Source organism: Nicotiana tabacum, chromosome 23, assembly GCF_000715075.1.
Source record: "Nicotiana tabacum cultivar K326 chromosome 23, ASM71507v2, whole genome shotgun sequence".
In the NCBI taxonomy this organism is placed as follows: domain Eukaryota; kingdom Viridiplantae; phylum Streptophyta; class Magnoliopsida; order Solanales; family Solanaceae; genus Nicotiana; species Nicotiana tabacum.
Genome location: NC_134102.1, coordinates 85,429,276 through 85,447,415, shown reverse-complemented (window position 1 = coordinate 85,447,415; position 18,140 = coordinate 85,429,276). Strand labels below are relative to the sequence as shown.

General features: G+C 35.2%; 1 protein-coding gene across 2 annotated transcripts; it reads left to right on the top strand.

Annotated features, from left to right (window-relative positions):
- Positions 1-4,095: 4,095 nt before the first annotated feature.
- LOC107773767 (TOM1-like protein 9) lies at positions 4,096-17,694 on the top strand. Of its 2 annotated transcripts, none has more exons than XM_075246233.1 (10): positions 4,096-4,654; positions 7,567-7,645; positions 12,146-12,244; positions 12,342-12,458; positions 12,828-12,988; positions 13,286-13,367; positions 13,612-13,697; positions 15,056-15,244; positions 15,763-16,196; positions 16,789-17,694. In XM_075246233.1, exons 1-10 carry the CDS (start codon positions 4,554-4,556, stop codon positions 17,460-17,462), a joined length of 2,022 nt encoding a protein of 673 aa, XP_075102334.1. In that variant the 5' UTR covers positions 4,096-4,553; the 3' UTR covers positions 17,463-17,694. The 2 variants fall into 2 exon arrangements, with proteins under 2 accessions (XP_075102334.1, XP_075102335.1); XM_075246234.1 differs by lacking the exon at positions 4,096-4,654 and adding an exon at positions 7,021-7,159.
- Positions 17,695-18,140: the final 446 nt, after the last annotated feature.

Here is an 18,140-nt window from a genome sequence, read left to right as displayed (position 1 = left end):
TGTTGGATTAATTGATTGTTATTATATAACATTCCATATATTGTCTTAAAATTGCCAAGTAATTTTTTCTCGACACCATACTTAGCTTAACTTCAATGCAAACTACTTAAATTGTATTTAAATTCAAATTTGAATATCATATCAGTTTGTTAGTAATAGTATTTTTTTAAAAACGACACAATGTAAATAAAAAATTATTTTAAGATATCCTTATCTTATAATCTACGTATTTGAGTTGAAAAGAATATTTGAAATCGATGAGATCGGCTTCCAAATTGTTTTTACTCAACAAAGATGAAACAGAAGAAGAAATTCGTTGTCGTCTCTTATTTCTAGTTTTTAGATTTTTCATACATTTTTTTCTATATTTATTTTCTTTTATCTTATTTTTTATGTCTTTCTTTCTTTCTTTTGTTACAAAAAAATAATTTATTTCATAATAAAATGATGAGTTTTAATAGAATTTGTCTACATAAAAACTTTATTTATATTTTTAGTCTTTGGTTGAAATTCTGTCATATTTTTCTTTTGCCTTTATCTTATCAACCTAAACAGGTGCTCACCCAACCACTTAAATTAAAAAATTGAGGATGTGTAATTTATATATAATTCATATATAATATGTGTATAATCGTGTGTTGTCGATATATCATCTATGTATATTAGCTATAAAAAGTAAACAATAAATCTGCCTGAATATTTATGTAATAATCCATAAGATTCCGGTTTCTTGATTTTATCCATGATATGACTTCTATTACAATTATTTTAAAAACTCTCTACTAAAGTTTTAAAATATCTTATCTTTTATTTTGTAAATTATATTATAATTTTTTTAAAAAAAATTCCATTTTGAAATAATTATTTTACATTTTAAAAATAACTATTTCACGTCATACCATTTATTTTTTAAATATACTTTTTATTACACTTGAAAATCGCTATAGAAACTATCAATTAGCAACTAATATCCCTCTTGTTGAATTTGAGAAAAAAATATTTCACATAATCTAATGATTCAAAACTAATATTCTTCAACGAAAAAAATACTATACCCTTGCAATGTTGGTTTGACTGCAGCTAAATGAAGAGGTTTCAGCTTATACTCTTCAATTCCTAGAAGGTGTTAAATAGAAATTAATGATTAGCAATTGTATAGCCAACGTTTTGTTATTTGTTTGATGTCAATTTATACAAATTGACTCTTCAAACAAATATTTTTCAAAAAGAAAAAAAATAACTTGTTTTGAATATTGACTAATTTTTGTAATGTTTCGTTCTCTAGCATGTAGGTTTACTTCATTATATATGTAAGTAAAATTTTATCAACTTTTAAACTTTTTTTTTATCTGAATAAACATAGACGTGTACCCTATATATTATATTTATTTTAAAAGAAATTCACTTTATTCAAATCTAGCTATAGTGTTTTAAAGAACTATAATTATAGGATTTTAAATGTAAAAGAGTTTTATAGTTATATGGAGTATATTTTTTTTTTTTTGCTGGAGGCGAAGTAGTATTTAAATAATTTGATTTAAGATAACAAAATTTTCTAATATGATTGCATATGATAATTAACCGAATTAAGTATGATAACATGATAACAAAAGATAGATTTCTTTTTTATTTTAATTCAAATTTAAAAACTTTATCTATAAATTCAAAATTATCCTTTAATATATATATATATATATATATATATATATATGTGTGTGTGTGTGTGTGTGTGTGTGTGTGTGTGTGTGTGTGTATTTGACTAACATAGTCAAATATAGAATAAAGTTACCATATACTATTGACATTTATTAGCTTGCCACCTGGCTTAACCACAATGCCAATTATATATGGTAACTTTCTTCATTTAATATATATATATATATATACATATCACTTTTTTTCTTTAGTTCTCAATAAGGGTTCCCTCTGGGAAAAAAATTCCCTCCGCTTTTTCCTCCGAATTGACTTATTCTCTTTCTTGTTTTAGTCTTCTTTCTGTTTTACACATATTATTGAAATAATACTCATTTAAATTTTCTTATTAAATCTAACACCTTGTAGGGAATAAAGTTGAATCTCTTTAACTTTGTATGTGTAATCTAGAATTAGAGAATGTAGTTGCTGCCCAATTGATTTCTAATTTGCGAAATTTTATTTTGCATAATTTTGTTTATGTAATATAAGATGATTTAGAAATGTAACACTACATGCCTTCATTTATTTTTTATCGTACTACAAAATGAATGTAAATAATGACTTATTTCAATTGGAGTTTAGCATAAAGCACAACCACAATTAAGACTAAAATTAACAAATTGCACTAGATACTATTTTGGCCAAAGCTTCAAGAATTAATCAGTCATCCGAGAGTAATATATCATGAGTAAGCTCATAAAAAACTTAGTACAAACTATAAGTTAATATAGTTAGACGGACGTACCTCAAAAAATTCAGCACGAGGTTTTAATATATAGGGGAATATAGTTCACGAGGTTTTGGGGATACCAAATAGTTTAAATAGGTATCTGATAAGAAAGTGATAGTTTGGGGATGGGGGAGGAGGGGAGGGGTTAGGGTGAGTTAAATAGCCACGTGTAGTGCCACATGACTTGTCTTTTAGATAATTAGGAGCATGTACTAAACACACCTCTAAGAATAAAATGAGGGGGTTTTAATATAAAGAAAAATATAGTTATTGTGGGGTTGGTTTAGAGACACTGAATAGTTTAAGTAATATATGGACAAAAACGTGATAATTTATGAGATTTTAGGGTATCAACTCTATAAAAAATCAATAAATTTTATGTTCGACGTATGAAAAGAAGAAGAAAGAACGTAAGAAAATGGAAGATAGGGAAAAGGAGAATTTCTGTGAAGCCAATAATATACAAATTGCTCTGCAAAAGATGACCAAGTCTGAATATAAATTGATAGATTCTTTTAAAAAGTTGGAAACCAATGTCCAATAATATATAGTATGATTTATCTTGGCCGATAAATAAAAATTACTTATGAGATACTGTAGTCATAAATTAAATGACAAATCGAGCACTCCAAAACGCATAATAATATGACATGCCCAAGTATTAATGTCAAATGACGCTTTGAGTACGTGTCTAACTTAAATGTTGGTTTTAACTAGTACTAGTAGTGTGTTCAGATGCTGTTAGTTTCTAATTGTGTCATAAAAAGAGTGTTAACATTCTTACTGCTTGACAAGGAGTAAAAAAAGCAGAAATTCCTTCTAGTATTTTACAAGATCCAAATGGTACGTATCTACAAACTACGTGGACTTCTTCACAATTTCCAAAAAACCACAGGGGTTTATTAGTTAATATTTCCAATTATAAAAGCTGCATAATAATGCGATGGTGACGCGACCACTTCCAATGAAGAATCTTTATCAAGCAAGTTCTTACCGTCCGATCAAAAAATGTCGGCCGAACTTACGGCCACTGACGCAAAGTAAATAATTCCATGACATAGATGAACTTTACTGGCCTTTTCTTCTATTTGGCCTCTTCCATGCCTTTTTTAAAAAGTCTTCCATTCCTTAATTTTTCCTTTTTGCTGTATTAATAACTTTTTTCCCACCCTAATTTATTTGACATCCTAAGCACAAAATTTAAAAAAAGGCGTATATTATATTTACATTAAAAAAATTCAGATGATTTATTATTAATTACTCTTTCCGTTTCAATTTATGTCAATTTATTTCTTTTTTAGTCCGTGCAAAAAAGAATGACCCCTTTCTCTATTTAAAAATAATTTACCTTTATGCAATGATTTATACCCACACAAAATATATGTACTTCATTTTACGCCGCAAGTTCAAAAATTTTATCTCATTTCTTAAACGGAGGTAGTATATCAAAGGAGGGGAGGAAAAATGGAAGGAAATGCTATGAACCCTCCACCTCAACTATGAGGTATAAAACTTACCAAAGTTAGCTAGCCCTCAACTCTATTACTATCTATTTAAATTTGATGAAGAAAATTATTTAGTAGTACTTATGTAGTGAAATAATAAATTTGCAGCCAAAATAACTAATAGAATGTAAGCACATTTAAATAGAAGATGATATTAGGTGAGCAGTGAGCACACACTGAATAGAGAGTAAGCACATATTGACTTTGATAGTAACATTATCAAACATTAAATATATATAATATCAAAAATAATTTATAGTAGGTTTCACAAAAAATCATCCCTGCACTTATATCTCCTTAAGATAAAATAGAAATGCAAATATTAAGAATTTTTAAAAATAGGAATGTATTGATCTTTTTGAAATGGATTAAAAAGCCAACCAAATTAGGCTAGGAAGAAAAAGAAAAAGGAGCGAACACAGTGAAGAGAGAGAAAGTGAGTGAGAGAGAGAGAGAGCCGTGTGATTCTAGAAAACTGTTTGATTCGTAAACTCAGGGATTCGCGTGGAGATTGAAAATCTCGCCGGCGAATCTTTCTCGCAATATCGCCGGGGAGTTGACCGGTGATTTTGATCGGAGACAGCCGAAGATTTTTGGTTCGAGGTGAATAGAAGTAAATAAGGATGGTCAATGCAATGGTGGAAAGAGCAACGAGCGACATGCTCATAGGTCCTGATTGGGCTATGAATCTCGAGATCTGCGATATTTGCAATCACGATCCCGCGTATGATGCTTCTATTTAATCTATGATTTTGCGTATATTAAAACTTTTGCCTCTTTTTATCTTTTATTTTTATTTTATTTTTAGTTTATGTGATTTGAGATTTATTAATCACCAGAGAGTTGACACTAACTGTGGATGATTTAGAACTGGATTATGAAGTTAAATGTAGTACTTAAGTAGTTGCTCGTTGAGTTAAATGTATAGTATAATGGCAAATGTCCTATTTACCAAAAAAAAAAAAAAACTAATAATAATTGTGTTGAGAATTTCTTGAAGAAACTGTTAAGTTGATGAGGTGATTGATTAGACTAAGTCCTGTTTGGTTAAGAAGTCAGGGAGAGTACTAGGGATATTATGCAAAAAAGTAAGTGAAGGATTGTGTTATTAGCTCCTGCTAGATAGAATGATCTTCTGGGACCAAACTGCTTGTACTCTCGGTTTATTGACGTAATTTCAATTTACATAATAAAAAATAGATAACTCCTGATTTCAAGAATTCGTGAAGAAGTCCCTGCATGTATTCTCATCATGTCTTTAGGAGGTATAATAATGCTGGTTGTGGCAGCTGGAGATTCTGAATTTTAGTTTTCAAGACAGTGTTGTGAAGAGCGTGAAGCGAGGAAAGCGACAACCCCCATTTCGCTTAAAGCGAGAAGCGAAGCGCTCGCTTTTTTTGAAGTGAAGCGGAATTTTAAAAAAAAAATTAAAATAAATATTGCATAGACAACACATGTAACTGTAAGCAAATGTTCAATACTTCAATGTAAAAACTAAAGAGTAGCATCAATTACAGCACAAAATGAGCATAAAAACAATGAAAGAAAAACTCAACGAAGAGGAGAAGACTTAGAAAGAAAGAACCGAAGGTAAAAAAAAATTCGCTAGCATTTCATTGCTATTTGGACGTTGAAACAGTGAAAGAAAAAGAAAAAGAAAAAGAAAAAGAAAAAGAAGAAGAAGAAGAAGAAGAAGAAGAAGAAGAAGAAGAAGAAGAAGGAAAATCAGAACATACCTCTTGCTGTTGAAGACTTGAACTTGAAGTTGAAGTTGAAGAAGAAGAAGAACCCTAGTCGCCTTTTAGACTCCCTTCGTTTAATAAAAGACACTGAAATTCGTTTTTAATTAAATTGCCTGGCTTCTCTTTAAAACAAAGAAGCGGTCGCTTCCTTCGCATCGCTTCGCTTGGTCGCTTCTCGCTTTTTAGTGGGAAGCGGTCGCTTTTTTCTACCTGAGTCGCTTCACATGGGGGAAGTGGGCACTGAGTCGCTTCGCATCGCTTCTCGCTTAAAGCGAGGAAGCGAGCGCTTTCTCTAACACTGTTTCAAGAAAGTCAAAAGCAGTTTGGTTTCATGTTACAATTGTATTCAGGGAGATGTTGCTTGTCGATGGATCCATCTGAGGTTTAAAGTTATATTATCTGAAAGTTATAGTTTTTTAAATGAGGAGTTTTGTATATTATCTTATTTATTCCTTGTCAAGTTTAATTACTTCTACGCCAATGTTATGAGGAGGCAAATATGTAAATGTTAAGTTGATCAAAGATTCCTGGAACGTACAACTTCAAGGGTTAAACATTATGCAGTGTGTTAAAAGCGTCTATATACCTGTCTTGCTTGGTACTTTGGTAGTATGGACAGAAAGGAATTAGGGTGTTTTGAAGGGAGGGCTTGGACTGTACCTGATTAAAAAAGAAAAAACAAACCGAGAGCTTTGCCGGTACATATGCTAAAATATAGATGCCTATTTCTGTTAGCTTTCTGGTATAAATTATATAATGCATATGGTAAAGAGGATATGATAAGACTTTATTAGCTCTTTATCAGCTTGAACCTTTTTGTAAATGGAACATCAACTTTTGTACACATCTGCACTTTTTTAGTGCTGATCTAACTTTTGCAGTAATAATATTTTTGCTTACATTCTTCTAAAGGAAGTGTATATCTGTCTATTTGGCTATCTTGAGAGTATGCATATTTAGGCTGTTCTCTTGGTCAACAGCGGGCAGATTTAATTTGAGATTCAGAAGTAAAGCTACGAGCAGTCTGGCTTATTATGTTCTTTCATCTGCTGTTTTGTTGGAGTTTCAGTTTCAATTTTCAGTAAGCTAAACTAGGTGGACTACCTTGATTAAGAGCATTCGTTTAATCTTGAGTACGCCTTGTAAAATGAGTGGATCTGACAAACTTACAATCTAACAAGAAAAAGAAAAAAGGATTTTTTTTTGATTGCATCTGACGATGCAGCCTGTCAAAGTGGTTTAGAATCTGTCCTTTCAGCAATATGTGCAGCACATATATTCCATGATTTGATGGCTTTTTCTGGCTCCGGAGAAGTACACCTCATATTCACAGTTGATAATTTCATCACTCAGATTGAGGATTAATTTTACATACATTAAATGGAAATCTGGGTATTGTGGATGAGAAAGGAGTAGAAGATGCTTTGAAAGTGATGTACCTCTTGGCTATCAACTCAGGTTCTGGTGGTTGAAATTTTTCTTTGCTGGTAAAAATATGAATCCTTAAATGGCGTAAAACAAATGTTAGATTTTCTTAGCTCTTTTGCATAACTGGCGGTGTGGTTTTTAGACCTTTTGTGTATAATTTCTGCAATATTGCACGTCTGTGGTACTAATTATTAATAATATGATATACCCTTACCTATTATGGTTTTAGACCTCTTGTATATAATTTCTGCAATATTGCACATCTGTGGTGCTTCTATTATTAATAATATGATATAAAAGAAAAACATTAAATAGAAATCCAATGAACTAGATTGCAATCGCATCATGTAGTAGTGTTAACAAAAATTTTCCATTGGTCCTTTTTAATTTTTCTTCTCTTGTTATTGGCTTGATGATATGGGTATTAAAGTTGATACTGCTTTTATGTTCTTTTTGGGGTTACCAGGCAAGCCAAAGATGTGGTGAAAGGAATAAAAAGGCGTCTTGGTAGTAAGAATCCCAAAGTCCAACTTCTTGCTCTTACAGTAAGCTTCTAAACCCGTCAAAATTGATGCTTTAATACTTCATTCATGTGGACTGTTAAGTCTCCACCTTTTGTTTTTCTTTTACTTTCTTTCTTTTGTGTAGTAGATGTTCATTCAATCATTCACACAAATTTGTTAAATTTATGCTACCTCTTCGTGTTAATTTGTTTCACGTTCATTACTTTTTTCCTTTTCTCTTGTTAACCACATTTATGGTTATTTATGCTATATGATCTTTATTTTTAAAAACCCACATATACATTATCATGGAGTACCCTTGAGGTGGAGTGGTGATATAATGCCACTATCCATCTCAAGAATTTCTAATCAGCTATTACTGTGTATTGCTAGTTGTATTGTTGTAAAGTTTTGGCTCTAGGTTACTCGATTAACACTTTTTTCTTTTTATTGCACTCCTGTAAGGCTTTATCCATGTCCCTGAAAATTCTCACTTTATTTGGTGGTTGTTACCTTATAGCGGTAGCCTTGATATGTACCTAACCAAACTTAAAATGAATTTGTAATTGATAGAGAATGCTACACTTGTCTCTCGTAGGTTGTGTACAAATTTCCACTTTCCAAAGGGGTTTATAATGATCTTGAGTTACTCCACTTATTGCCTTAAGTCGTTGAGTTGGATGTTTGGATTCTTTTACTTGGTATCAGAGCAAAACATTGGTGAGCTTGTTTCACAACCGCTTTCTCTCTTTATTTTCTATTGCTCTAGGCTTCTCTTTCTCTCAGTTTAGGCCGTGGAGTTGCTCAAGATTCCTCTCTCTCAATTCAACCCATCGAGCCACTAATATTACTGTAGGTTCACTCATTAACTTGTCAAGCCTAATCTTTGCCTCGACTCTTGGCTCACTCCTATTGAACCTCCTCTCTCTCTCCCTCTCTCTCCGGAAGAAGGCCACAAAAAATAATCCATGTAGTGTTAAAAAATGTTGTATTTGTCCCTTATTGAACGTGTAAGGGTTTCGGGGTTTATAATGATCTTGAGCTCTTTCACCCATTGCCTTTATGCTTTGGGTTGGATGATTAGATTCTTTCATAACAAGTCAAATTGTCATCCCACGTGATTGGCTTCTTTACGGAACAAAATAGGTATGCTTAACTACTATATGAGAAATCAATTTTATGGTAGTTCTTTTCCTACAACTAAGCGAACTATACTAAATAAGTAGTAGAATACTTGGAAAGGGAAGTTTGAATGATGAGAAAACATTGATGTGATGAAGACAAGGTTGGGATCTTGATTTCACTTGATGTTTGAAAGTAAGCTTACTTTGATATGAATGCCTCTCTCAATTACATTCAACTATTACGAGTTATCTAGTTAAGTAACTCCTTGCGGTTATGCATCTAGTTGAATTCTTGTAATGCATTAAAAGCTTTATCAATTGGTTGGGTTTATAGAATTTTACAAGACTTCTATTGGTTATCTTAACTATCACAATTAGATTCATTTACTCGTTCGGTCGTTCCCTTTTGGTTAAGATCTAGTGGAAAAGGAAATCATGATGTGGTAGATCCATATGAAAATTCGATTAGTTTTCCTCTTTCAATTAGAATTAACATACTTCATAATTAAGTATCGCAAACCCTAATTACTAAGGGCCGGGGCTCCCATGGACTACAAGATGCGGGAAGCGAGGCTTAGATGGTTCGGGCACGTGCAAAGGAGGAGCCTAGATGCCCCGGTTAGGAGGTGTGAGTGGTTGGCTTTGGCAGGTACGAGGAGGTAGAGGGCAGCCTAAGAAGTATTGGGGCGAGGTGATCAGGCAGGACATGACGCTGCTTCAGATTTCCGAGGACATGGCCCTTGATAGGAAGGTGTGGAGGTCGAGCATTAGGGTTGTAAGTTAGGAGGTAGTCGAGCGTTTTTCTTGTTGTTCCGGCTAGTCTAATAGTGTTTTGTCTAGGACTGCTAGCGGTTTTTGTTTCATCACATTATCTTTATTTGTATTTTTAATTTTTACTATTATTATCATTAATATTGCCCTTCCACTTATTTGCTGTCTCTTACGGTGTTGATATTATTTGTCTGGTTTCTGTTGTTGTTACGGATCTATTGTCTCTGAGTTGAGGGTCTCCCAGAAACAACCTCTTTTCCCCTCCGGTTTAGGGGTAATGTCTGCGTACACTCTACCCTCCCCAGACCCCACTAGTGAAATTTTATTGGGTTGTTGTTGTTGTATGCCCTTACCAAAATCATTAATGGATTTGTAAATGATACGTCAATTCATACAAGCATGAATGAAGAATGAAAAGATTAAACTCAGAGTAGTCAAAAGTGAGAAACGCCGGGGGTTAAGTGCAAAACAAAGTTAAAGCGTAGGCAATAGTGCAAAGTGCTTATGAAAAGAATAATGAATAGAAATGCAATGCTGCAAAATGTAACTATAGAGTATAGAACAAATGGTACTTTTTTGAGCAAAAGAATGAAAAAGAACTACAATGAAGTTACATATATGAAGTAAAACTCATGTCAATCAAGTTCAAAGACCATTTCAAATTTTGATTTAGAAGAAAAGATGTAGTTTTAAGTTTTTAGTGGATAGGTTTCTTATTCTAAATTTCGAATTTCTTATTCCTAATTTGAGAAATGTTCTTTCTTAAATTTTTCCTCGGAGAGCTCTAATTTCTTGTTCCTAATAACTAGAAGTTCGGCAAAGGGTTTTCTTAACAATTTATATATGAATTTTTCAACTATATTTATGTTCCAGTGTTGTGCACTCAAAAAGAGTCCGTGAAGAGGTGCACTCCTTAGCACCTTGGCCGATACTAAAGGGCTAACTAAGTGAGGCAAAGCACACAACTTGCGGTTTCACCGAGCTTCAGGGATTAAGCATGCTTTAAGTGAGCCTTTTGCCAACACTAATTAAACCTTACTTTAAAACATTAAGATCCATCAAAATCCCAACAAAAAGATTTACTCCATAGTGGAGTTCAAATACAGAATACATAAATAGATATGGAAAAGGTCATGAGAAGAAGAAAGATCTGATGAAAAGTTTCACAGATCTGCACTTTTTCCTCTTGGAATCTGTTGATCTTGGGGTTGAAGGAGTGAAGCTTCAATCTTTAGGCTCTGCCTCTTTTCCAAAGTCCCTTTCCAGGGTGATGAGATTTTCTATTTAGACCATCACCCCCCCCCCCTCCCCCAACAAAAAAAAAATTGACTAGAATTGCGTCTGAGTAATTGCATCAGCGTCCAGGGGCTCTGGAGCGGATGCCAAACTGGCCGCTGCAGCAGCTGGGTTTAGTGGGTTATACTCTTGGTACGGAACTTTCTGCTCAAGTGCTGCAGCTGATGACTATGAGGCCGCTGCAGCGGCTGGCAAGCTTGTGTCAGGAGCGCTGCAGCTTGCAGTGGTCTTCCTTTCCAGTTCACCACTCGATGATGCGACTTTTCTTTAAATATGAGGCACTGCAGCAGTATAAAAGCCTCTGCAGCAGTGGCTGTTCCAGCTCATCTATGCACTGCAGCAGGCATTCTTTCTTTAACTCACTGCCTGGAAAGTCATTTATCTTCTTGAAGTTGAGGGTGCTGCAGCGGTCTAAATCCATCAGCAGCAGTTAGTCACATTCTTATCTTCAGCTTGGAATATTCATCAAACTTGTCCTTTCATCTGTTAGTTTACTTCTCATAAATCCTTGCAAGAGTTGGACACAACAATTAATATTCATGCAAAAACTCTATGAAGTATCTCAATATAGACTTGTTTTGGCACAAATAGACACATATTTTTACCTATCAAGCTTTAACTTTTAAAAGTCTTTAGTTGCCTAGATGTCCCCTCATTAGCAGTGTGACCTTTTTTTTGATAAGGTAGGGTTTTTATTAAATACGTACCAAGATGGCGCAAAAACAGTACAGGACCAATCAACTACCCAAACAACAACTAAGCTATATGTCTTATAAAAAAACAACTAAGCTATATGTTCCGTTCCGGCAAATACAAAAAACCCAGATATTGATTCATACTCTCTAATGTACTACTTTTACACCAAAAATACTAGTGGACCTGGGTTTATGGGTTTAAACTGACTACGACCAAAATCGTGGCCACTTCAACCAAAAAAAGGACAACCCCCTATTCAAACCAAAAGAAGTACCTTTCCTCACGAAGAAGTTGTTGGAGGCTCGGAACTGTGAGAGTTTGCTTTTTATCTTATATATGGCTTCTCTTTCCTTCAAAGTAAGCATTATTTCTTTCCAGCCATGTGGTCCAGAATATACAAATGGGAATGGTTTTCCATATCTTCATGCTTCGTGAGACTTTTTTGCTTCTTTAGCACTGTGACCTTTATGAGAGTCTGAAATTTCATGTTATCTTTTTATGATTCTAAAGATCAATAAAACAATAAAGAAAGAAGATTCTAAATCCATAAAGGATTACCGAAATCAACCTTCTTTTAAGCTCAAAAGTCAGAACTCCAGCCTATCAAAGCAAAAAGTTGACTGGACATTAGATAATTTGACTTTCCATTTTTCAGCTGTTGGAAACAATTGTGAAGAATTGTGGGGATATTGTCCATATGCATGTTGCTGAGAAAGATCTCCTTCATGAGATGGTGAAAATTGTAAAAAAGAAGGTGACTTCTTGCCGACTCTCAAACTCCCGTATGTCTTTTTTGGACGTTTTTCTCTCTTCATAAAGTTAAGGCATCTATATATACTGTTTTGTAACAGCAACCCGACTTGCATGTCAAGGAAAAAGTATTAATTTTGATAGACACATGGCAAGAAGCATTTGGAGGACCAAGGGCAAGATACCCACAATTTTATGGAGCATACCAGGAGTTGCTGGTAATTCTTCTTACTGGTTTTAATTTGTGTATCTGCATCATTTGATAATAGTTAATGTCATTAATATGTCTTAAAACAATTTGGAAAAGAAACTGGGTCTTTTGATGAGTATGATAGTTTAGTTTTCTAAAAGATCACCCCATCAGCAACTAATTGGTATAGGGCCCAGTTGCAGAAGTTGTTGGGGGACTGCATATCTCCAAACAGTACAATGGTCGCTAAAATTCCAATACAGATGCTTATTGAACCAAACTTCCAGCTTCCACCACATGTAGTTTGTTAATTCACAGTTAGTCATGTCATGTTATTCCTTTAGCATCACCTTTCCTTCTCAAAATGGAGTTTTAGACATATTGCTTTACATTTCAGCGCATTGGAGCTGTATTCCCTCAGAGATCTGAGAGATCAGCCCCAGTGTTCACACCCCCCCAAACACATCCACTGGCTTCATACCCACAGAATCTACGGAATCCTGAATCCGGACAGGAAGCAGCTGAGTCTTCTGCAGAGGCTGAATATCCAACCTTGAGGTGAATCTTTATTTCTAACTCTGGAATGAAGTTAGACTTTTAATTCATTTTGCTATGATTTCTTTCTCTTTACTTCTGAATCTGCAATCTGTATGCCAATCTTCACACAAACTTGTGTGTTATACCCCCATCCATATTATATTGTTATGGTGGATGAGACATTTCTGTTTCCTGGGGGGGGTGGGGGGATGATTTGCAGCTGCTGGTGAATGACACCTGATATCTTTATTGCATATCTTTCGTCTGCTAGGCTTGCTTTGGTAGTTAATGTTCATTGTCTTCTTTTTCTGTTGCTAGCTTGACAGAGATCCAGAATGCACGTGGTATCATGGATGTCCTTGCTGAAATGCTGAGTGCATTAGATCCGGAAAACAAAGAGGTAGAGTCTTGTTTATATCATCTATTCAGGGTATCATTCAACAATTAAGATATTCTTACTCGGATGCAAATTGGGCAGGCCAGTTGTAGAGAAATATTTACCTCTAAGTAGAGTGCTGGGTATTTGGGGTTGAACGTTCCTAACTTTGGTTTTTATCTTATTTTTGGTTGAAATTTTATCTGTCTTTTTTGGCTGAGTTGACGTTCTTTGTTCTCTGAGAATGTATTTACCTGTCGGGTTACAGGGACTGAAACAAGAGGTGATTGTTGATTTGGTGGAACAATGTCGTACCTACAAGCAAAGAGTGGTACACCTTGTAAACTCGACTACGTAAGGCCTTGTTTTACTCTTGACCACTTCTCATTAAGTGCCTTTCTCGAGATATCTTGATAGATTTGTCAAAATTTTAGTTGTTGTTGGTACTATATTCATATAGATGAAGTGGAGCTGATTGGGAGAGGAACTAGATTTCTGAATACCATGGGCTCAACAGATGCTCCAAACGACTAAAATTTCAGAATCAAATCTGAGAAAGTTGTGTTAACTGAACCAAATAAAACAACACGATTGGTTAGGTTGGATCATTAGGTTGGATCAACCGTTTAGGTTTTTGGAAGCAGAGAAACCCCTATCACATGTTGACTGTTAATTATACCCCTCGCTATAGAGTACGACTAGCCCACATCATCCTCTTAAGAAGGAAATGGCCTCTGTAACAGGGTGTCAGTTAATTCAACTTTAAAGTTTTGAATGGACTAGGAAAACACACTTGCTAGGACATAGATGTGTCATAATTAGTTTGTTATACATGGTGCTTCTTGAGGAAATAATTAAGTAAATAAAGTGTGCTCTCTCTAAAAGCTTAAACTTTTAGGTGAAATGGTCACACGCTTCAATCTGGTATCAGAGCAGGCAAAGGTTCTGGTTCCGAGTCTCACCAACACCTATTATCAAGAAATTTTTTCATGTGCTTGGCTCATGAATAAGAATCAGTTTCGCACCTAACGGGGCGTGTTGAGGACTTCATTAAGTAAAAATGCGCTATTCAATAGTTTAAGCTTTTAGGTGAGATAATCACACAATTTATAGTGTTGATAGTCTTTGGGATTCTCTAATTTGATAGGCACTTCACGACTCCAACTGGTGGGAGTGGTGGAACAGGTATGTGATAACAATTACTTCATGGCCTTTTGATAATGTAAGTGTCAAAGGCAAAAGTGTAGAAAAGTGCCAGGGCCTGGTGGGACTTTAAGCACAAAAAACAATCAAATTGTGGGGGTTATTAGTGAAGAAAGGCGCTAATGAAGTGAGAAAAAAATGTTATGCAATAGAATATAACTCAAATCAAACACTTATTATTTGGATAAAGATTTAAAAAGCTACTATAACTTAGTAATCATATGAAGTAAAAATCATGTCAATTAAGTAAGTATCTGTTTAAGAGTTGGGTAAGTCGTTACTGGGAATAAAACTAAAGGCTGAACATTTTTAGTGCCATGTGCTGTCAGTTATTTTTGCAGTAAAAGTTCTAGTACTTTAGTTAGGAGAACAATAGTTGATCAAGCATTACAAATGTACTGGACTGACCATGATATTTTTCTCTCCAAATCATTCCTCTATGCTCTTCCATCTTTATTATGCACCATCTGGTTGTGATTCCTGTGGATCCTTACATTCACTTGATGCAGGGATGAATCACTGCTTTGTCAAGGGCTAGCGCTGAATGATGAATTGCAGCGTGTATTGGCCAAACATGAAGCTATTGCTGCAGGAACTTCTGTTAAAGTGGAAAAACCAAAATCTGATTCAGTTCAATCACTTGTAAATGTTGATGCTCCTCTTATTGATACTGGAGACAGCAGACAGTCAGACCAAGGGTAAATGTGTTCTCTTTAGTCGTGACTATTAACTGTATCGTCCTCCGTCTGTATGTCCGAACCGGACACCAAAAAAAAAAAAAAAAAAAAAACCCAGTCAATATGCTTGATTTTCAGTTTCTTTTGATGATTGGTTTTTGGTTAGCAAAATGAATGATGATTGGTTAAGTATATGAGAAAGCTTATAGCTTAAAAAAGTATACATTGATTTTCTAGATTGATATCTTAAATTGTTAATTGCCTAAAAATAGTGACCTTAAGTTACTATCAATTAGATTAGGATTTTATCAAGGTTCAGAAGTCCTTAGTCGTCTGCTATTACAAGAGTGATGGAGAATTACCGAGCAAGCATTTTCCTATTCAGTGCTAGGTGATTGTACTTTTAATATGCTTTTACCTCCCCTTCCCCCAAAGAAAAGGGGGAAAATGATGGGAATCCTGGGCATTCATTTTAGTTTTTGAGTCTTAGTTAGATGTGAACCAATTTTGTCATCTAAGTCACTTGGTGTGCTTTTCAGATCTACTTCAAGTACTAGCTTAGGGACACAGTTGCTTCTTCCAGCTCCTCCATCAGCTAGCAGTCCATCAACAACAGCAAATGTTGGCCCGAAAATTGATCTTCTGAGTGGAGATGACTTTAGCTTGCCTACGGCTGCGGATGCACTGGCTCTTGTTCCTGTTGGTGGAGAACCTCAGCCTGCAAGTCCTGTTTCACAGCAGAATGCCCTTGCTCTTGTTGACATGTTTTCACCACCCAGCAACTCACAATCTCTATATTCAGTTGGGCAGACGCATCCTTCATCCCCTCAGTTTCAACAACAGAGTTTCAATCCTACCCAGCCATCTTTGTACCCAAATGGAAGTGCCCCTGTAACAACCTATACACAAGGCTCTAATGCGGCGTGGAACGGACAGATATCACAGCAACAGCAGTCATCTTCTCCGGTTTATGGTGCATTTCTTTGTCATTCTGCCTGCATTCTTTTTGCGTATACAGTTGGAAATGTGTCCTGTAGATCAAATTTTGTCCTCCCTGTTATATGTCTGTCTATTATCTGAATAGACCTAGCAACTACTCCCTAAGTTCCAATTTGTTTGGCATAATTTGACTGGTAAGAAAGTTTAAGAAAAAAATGATAACTTTTAAAACTTGTGATCTTAAACATGCCATAATATTTATTGTGGTCATGAAACTTTTGAAAGTTGTGGTCTTAAACATAACATCTAAAACTTCTCACTGTGGGTAATATGAGAAGTTTAAGTTAAATTGTTTCCAAATTTAGAAAGGTGCCAATCTTTTTGGAACGGACTAATAATTATATAGTGCCATAAAAATTGGAATGGTGGGAGTATTTTTAATATTAGCGAACACTCATACGAGTTATGCTTGCATAGAGGCATAGGTTTGAAACTGATATCTGTCACGTGTAAAACCCCTTGCAATTTCTGATGAAGTCTTATGGATTGCCTGAATTCTAAGCCCCGTCTTGCTCATTGAGTTTCTGAATAGTTACTCACGTAGTGCTAGTCCAATTCCTGATTAGGTGGTCAAAGCAGTAGTTCTTTTCCACCACCTCCATGGGAAGCTGAGGCAGCTGAGAATGGCCAAATGGTAGGGAATCCTCATGCTCAACCAATGCAAAATAATCAGTTGTTGCCAGGTAGTCCACATGCTCTACCAATGCACAACAATCAGCTAATGGCTGGTAGTCCAAATGCTTTATCAATGCAAAATAATCAGCTGGTGGCAGCTAACAGCCAGCAATTAGCTGGTGGTTCATATGCCCATGGTATGTATGCACATCAGATCACTGGTGGACACCCCGCCATGCTGAACCAGACTATGCAAAGCAATCAGATGGTAGGCTTGTCACCTCAACCAATGCAAGGTGGGCAATTGATGGGTATGTTTCCACAACAAATGCCATCTGGGCAGATGGGTTATATGTATTCTCAGCAAATGTATGGCAACCAAATGGCTGGTTATGGCTACGGTTATGCCCAACCACAGAACACTCAATTTCTTAACCAGAGAATGTCTGGGCTCTCCGTGAGGGATGATGGCGTCCTAAATAATTCGTCCTATCCAGTTTCAACTCCTTCATATGTACCATCTGGAAAGCCCTCAAAGCCGGAAGACAAACTATTTGGGGATCTTGTTGACATTTCAAAGTTCAAGTCATCCAAAACTACTCCTGGCAGAGCTGGGAGCATGTGAAAGTGACTGGTTTCTGCACTGTTTATTTTTCCTTCGATATAGTTCTCACTTCTATTTAGTGATCAAAGCTTCTGTTGTTTGTTCTGATTTTTTCCCTTAACACTTGATTTTCACAGATTGGTCCTTTTAGTCCATACTCATTTTATTGTTCTTCATGAGAGTTTGTACATTTCTTGTAGAGAGTAAAACCAAGATCACAAAGAAAGAAAGTCGACGAACCTCCTTTTTACCAGCTTGAATATGTATAGAATGCCTTTATTTATGTTTTTTTTTGCAGCTGGTTGCTGTTATAACTAGTCATGCAGTTATTTGTGCTTTTACTGGGAAGTTTGTGCCAACGCTGTGAACCCATGTAGCGGAAGAAGTTTATGGCTCACGGGGGAAATATTGCATCAATGTTTCGCCTTACGATATTGTAAAATGATAAGATAATCCATTGTTGTCCAATGATTGCTGAGCTACAACCAGGGAGGTTAATTTTTACGGTCTCTTGCTGTTTTCTGTTGTGGTATTTGTTTCGTTGTACTTTATTTTTTTGGTTTATATGGAAGATTGAGATCTTACACAGCCAAGTGTTTAAACTGGTTGGTCGAGCTTGCCTCAATATGCTTCTGAACTGGGATATTAACAGGTGCTTAAATAAACCATTCGCACTGCCCTTGAAAGTTGCATTAAGAC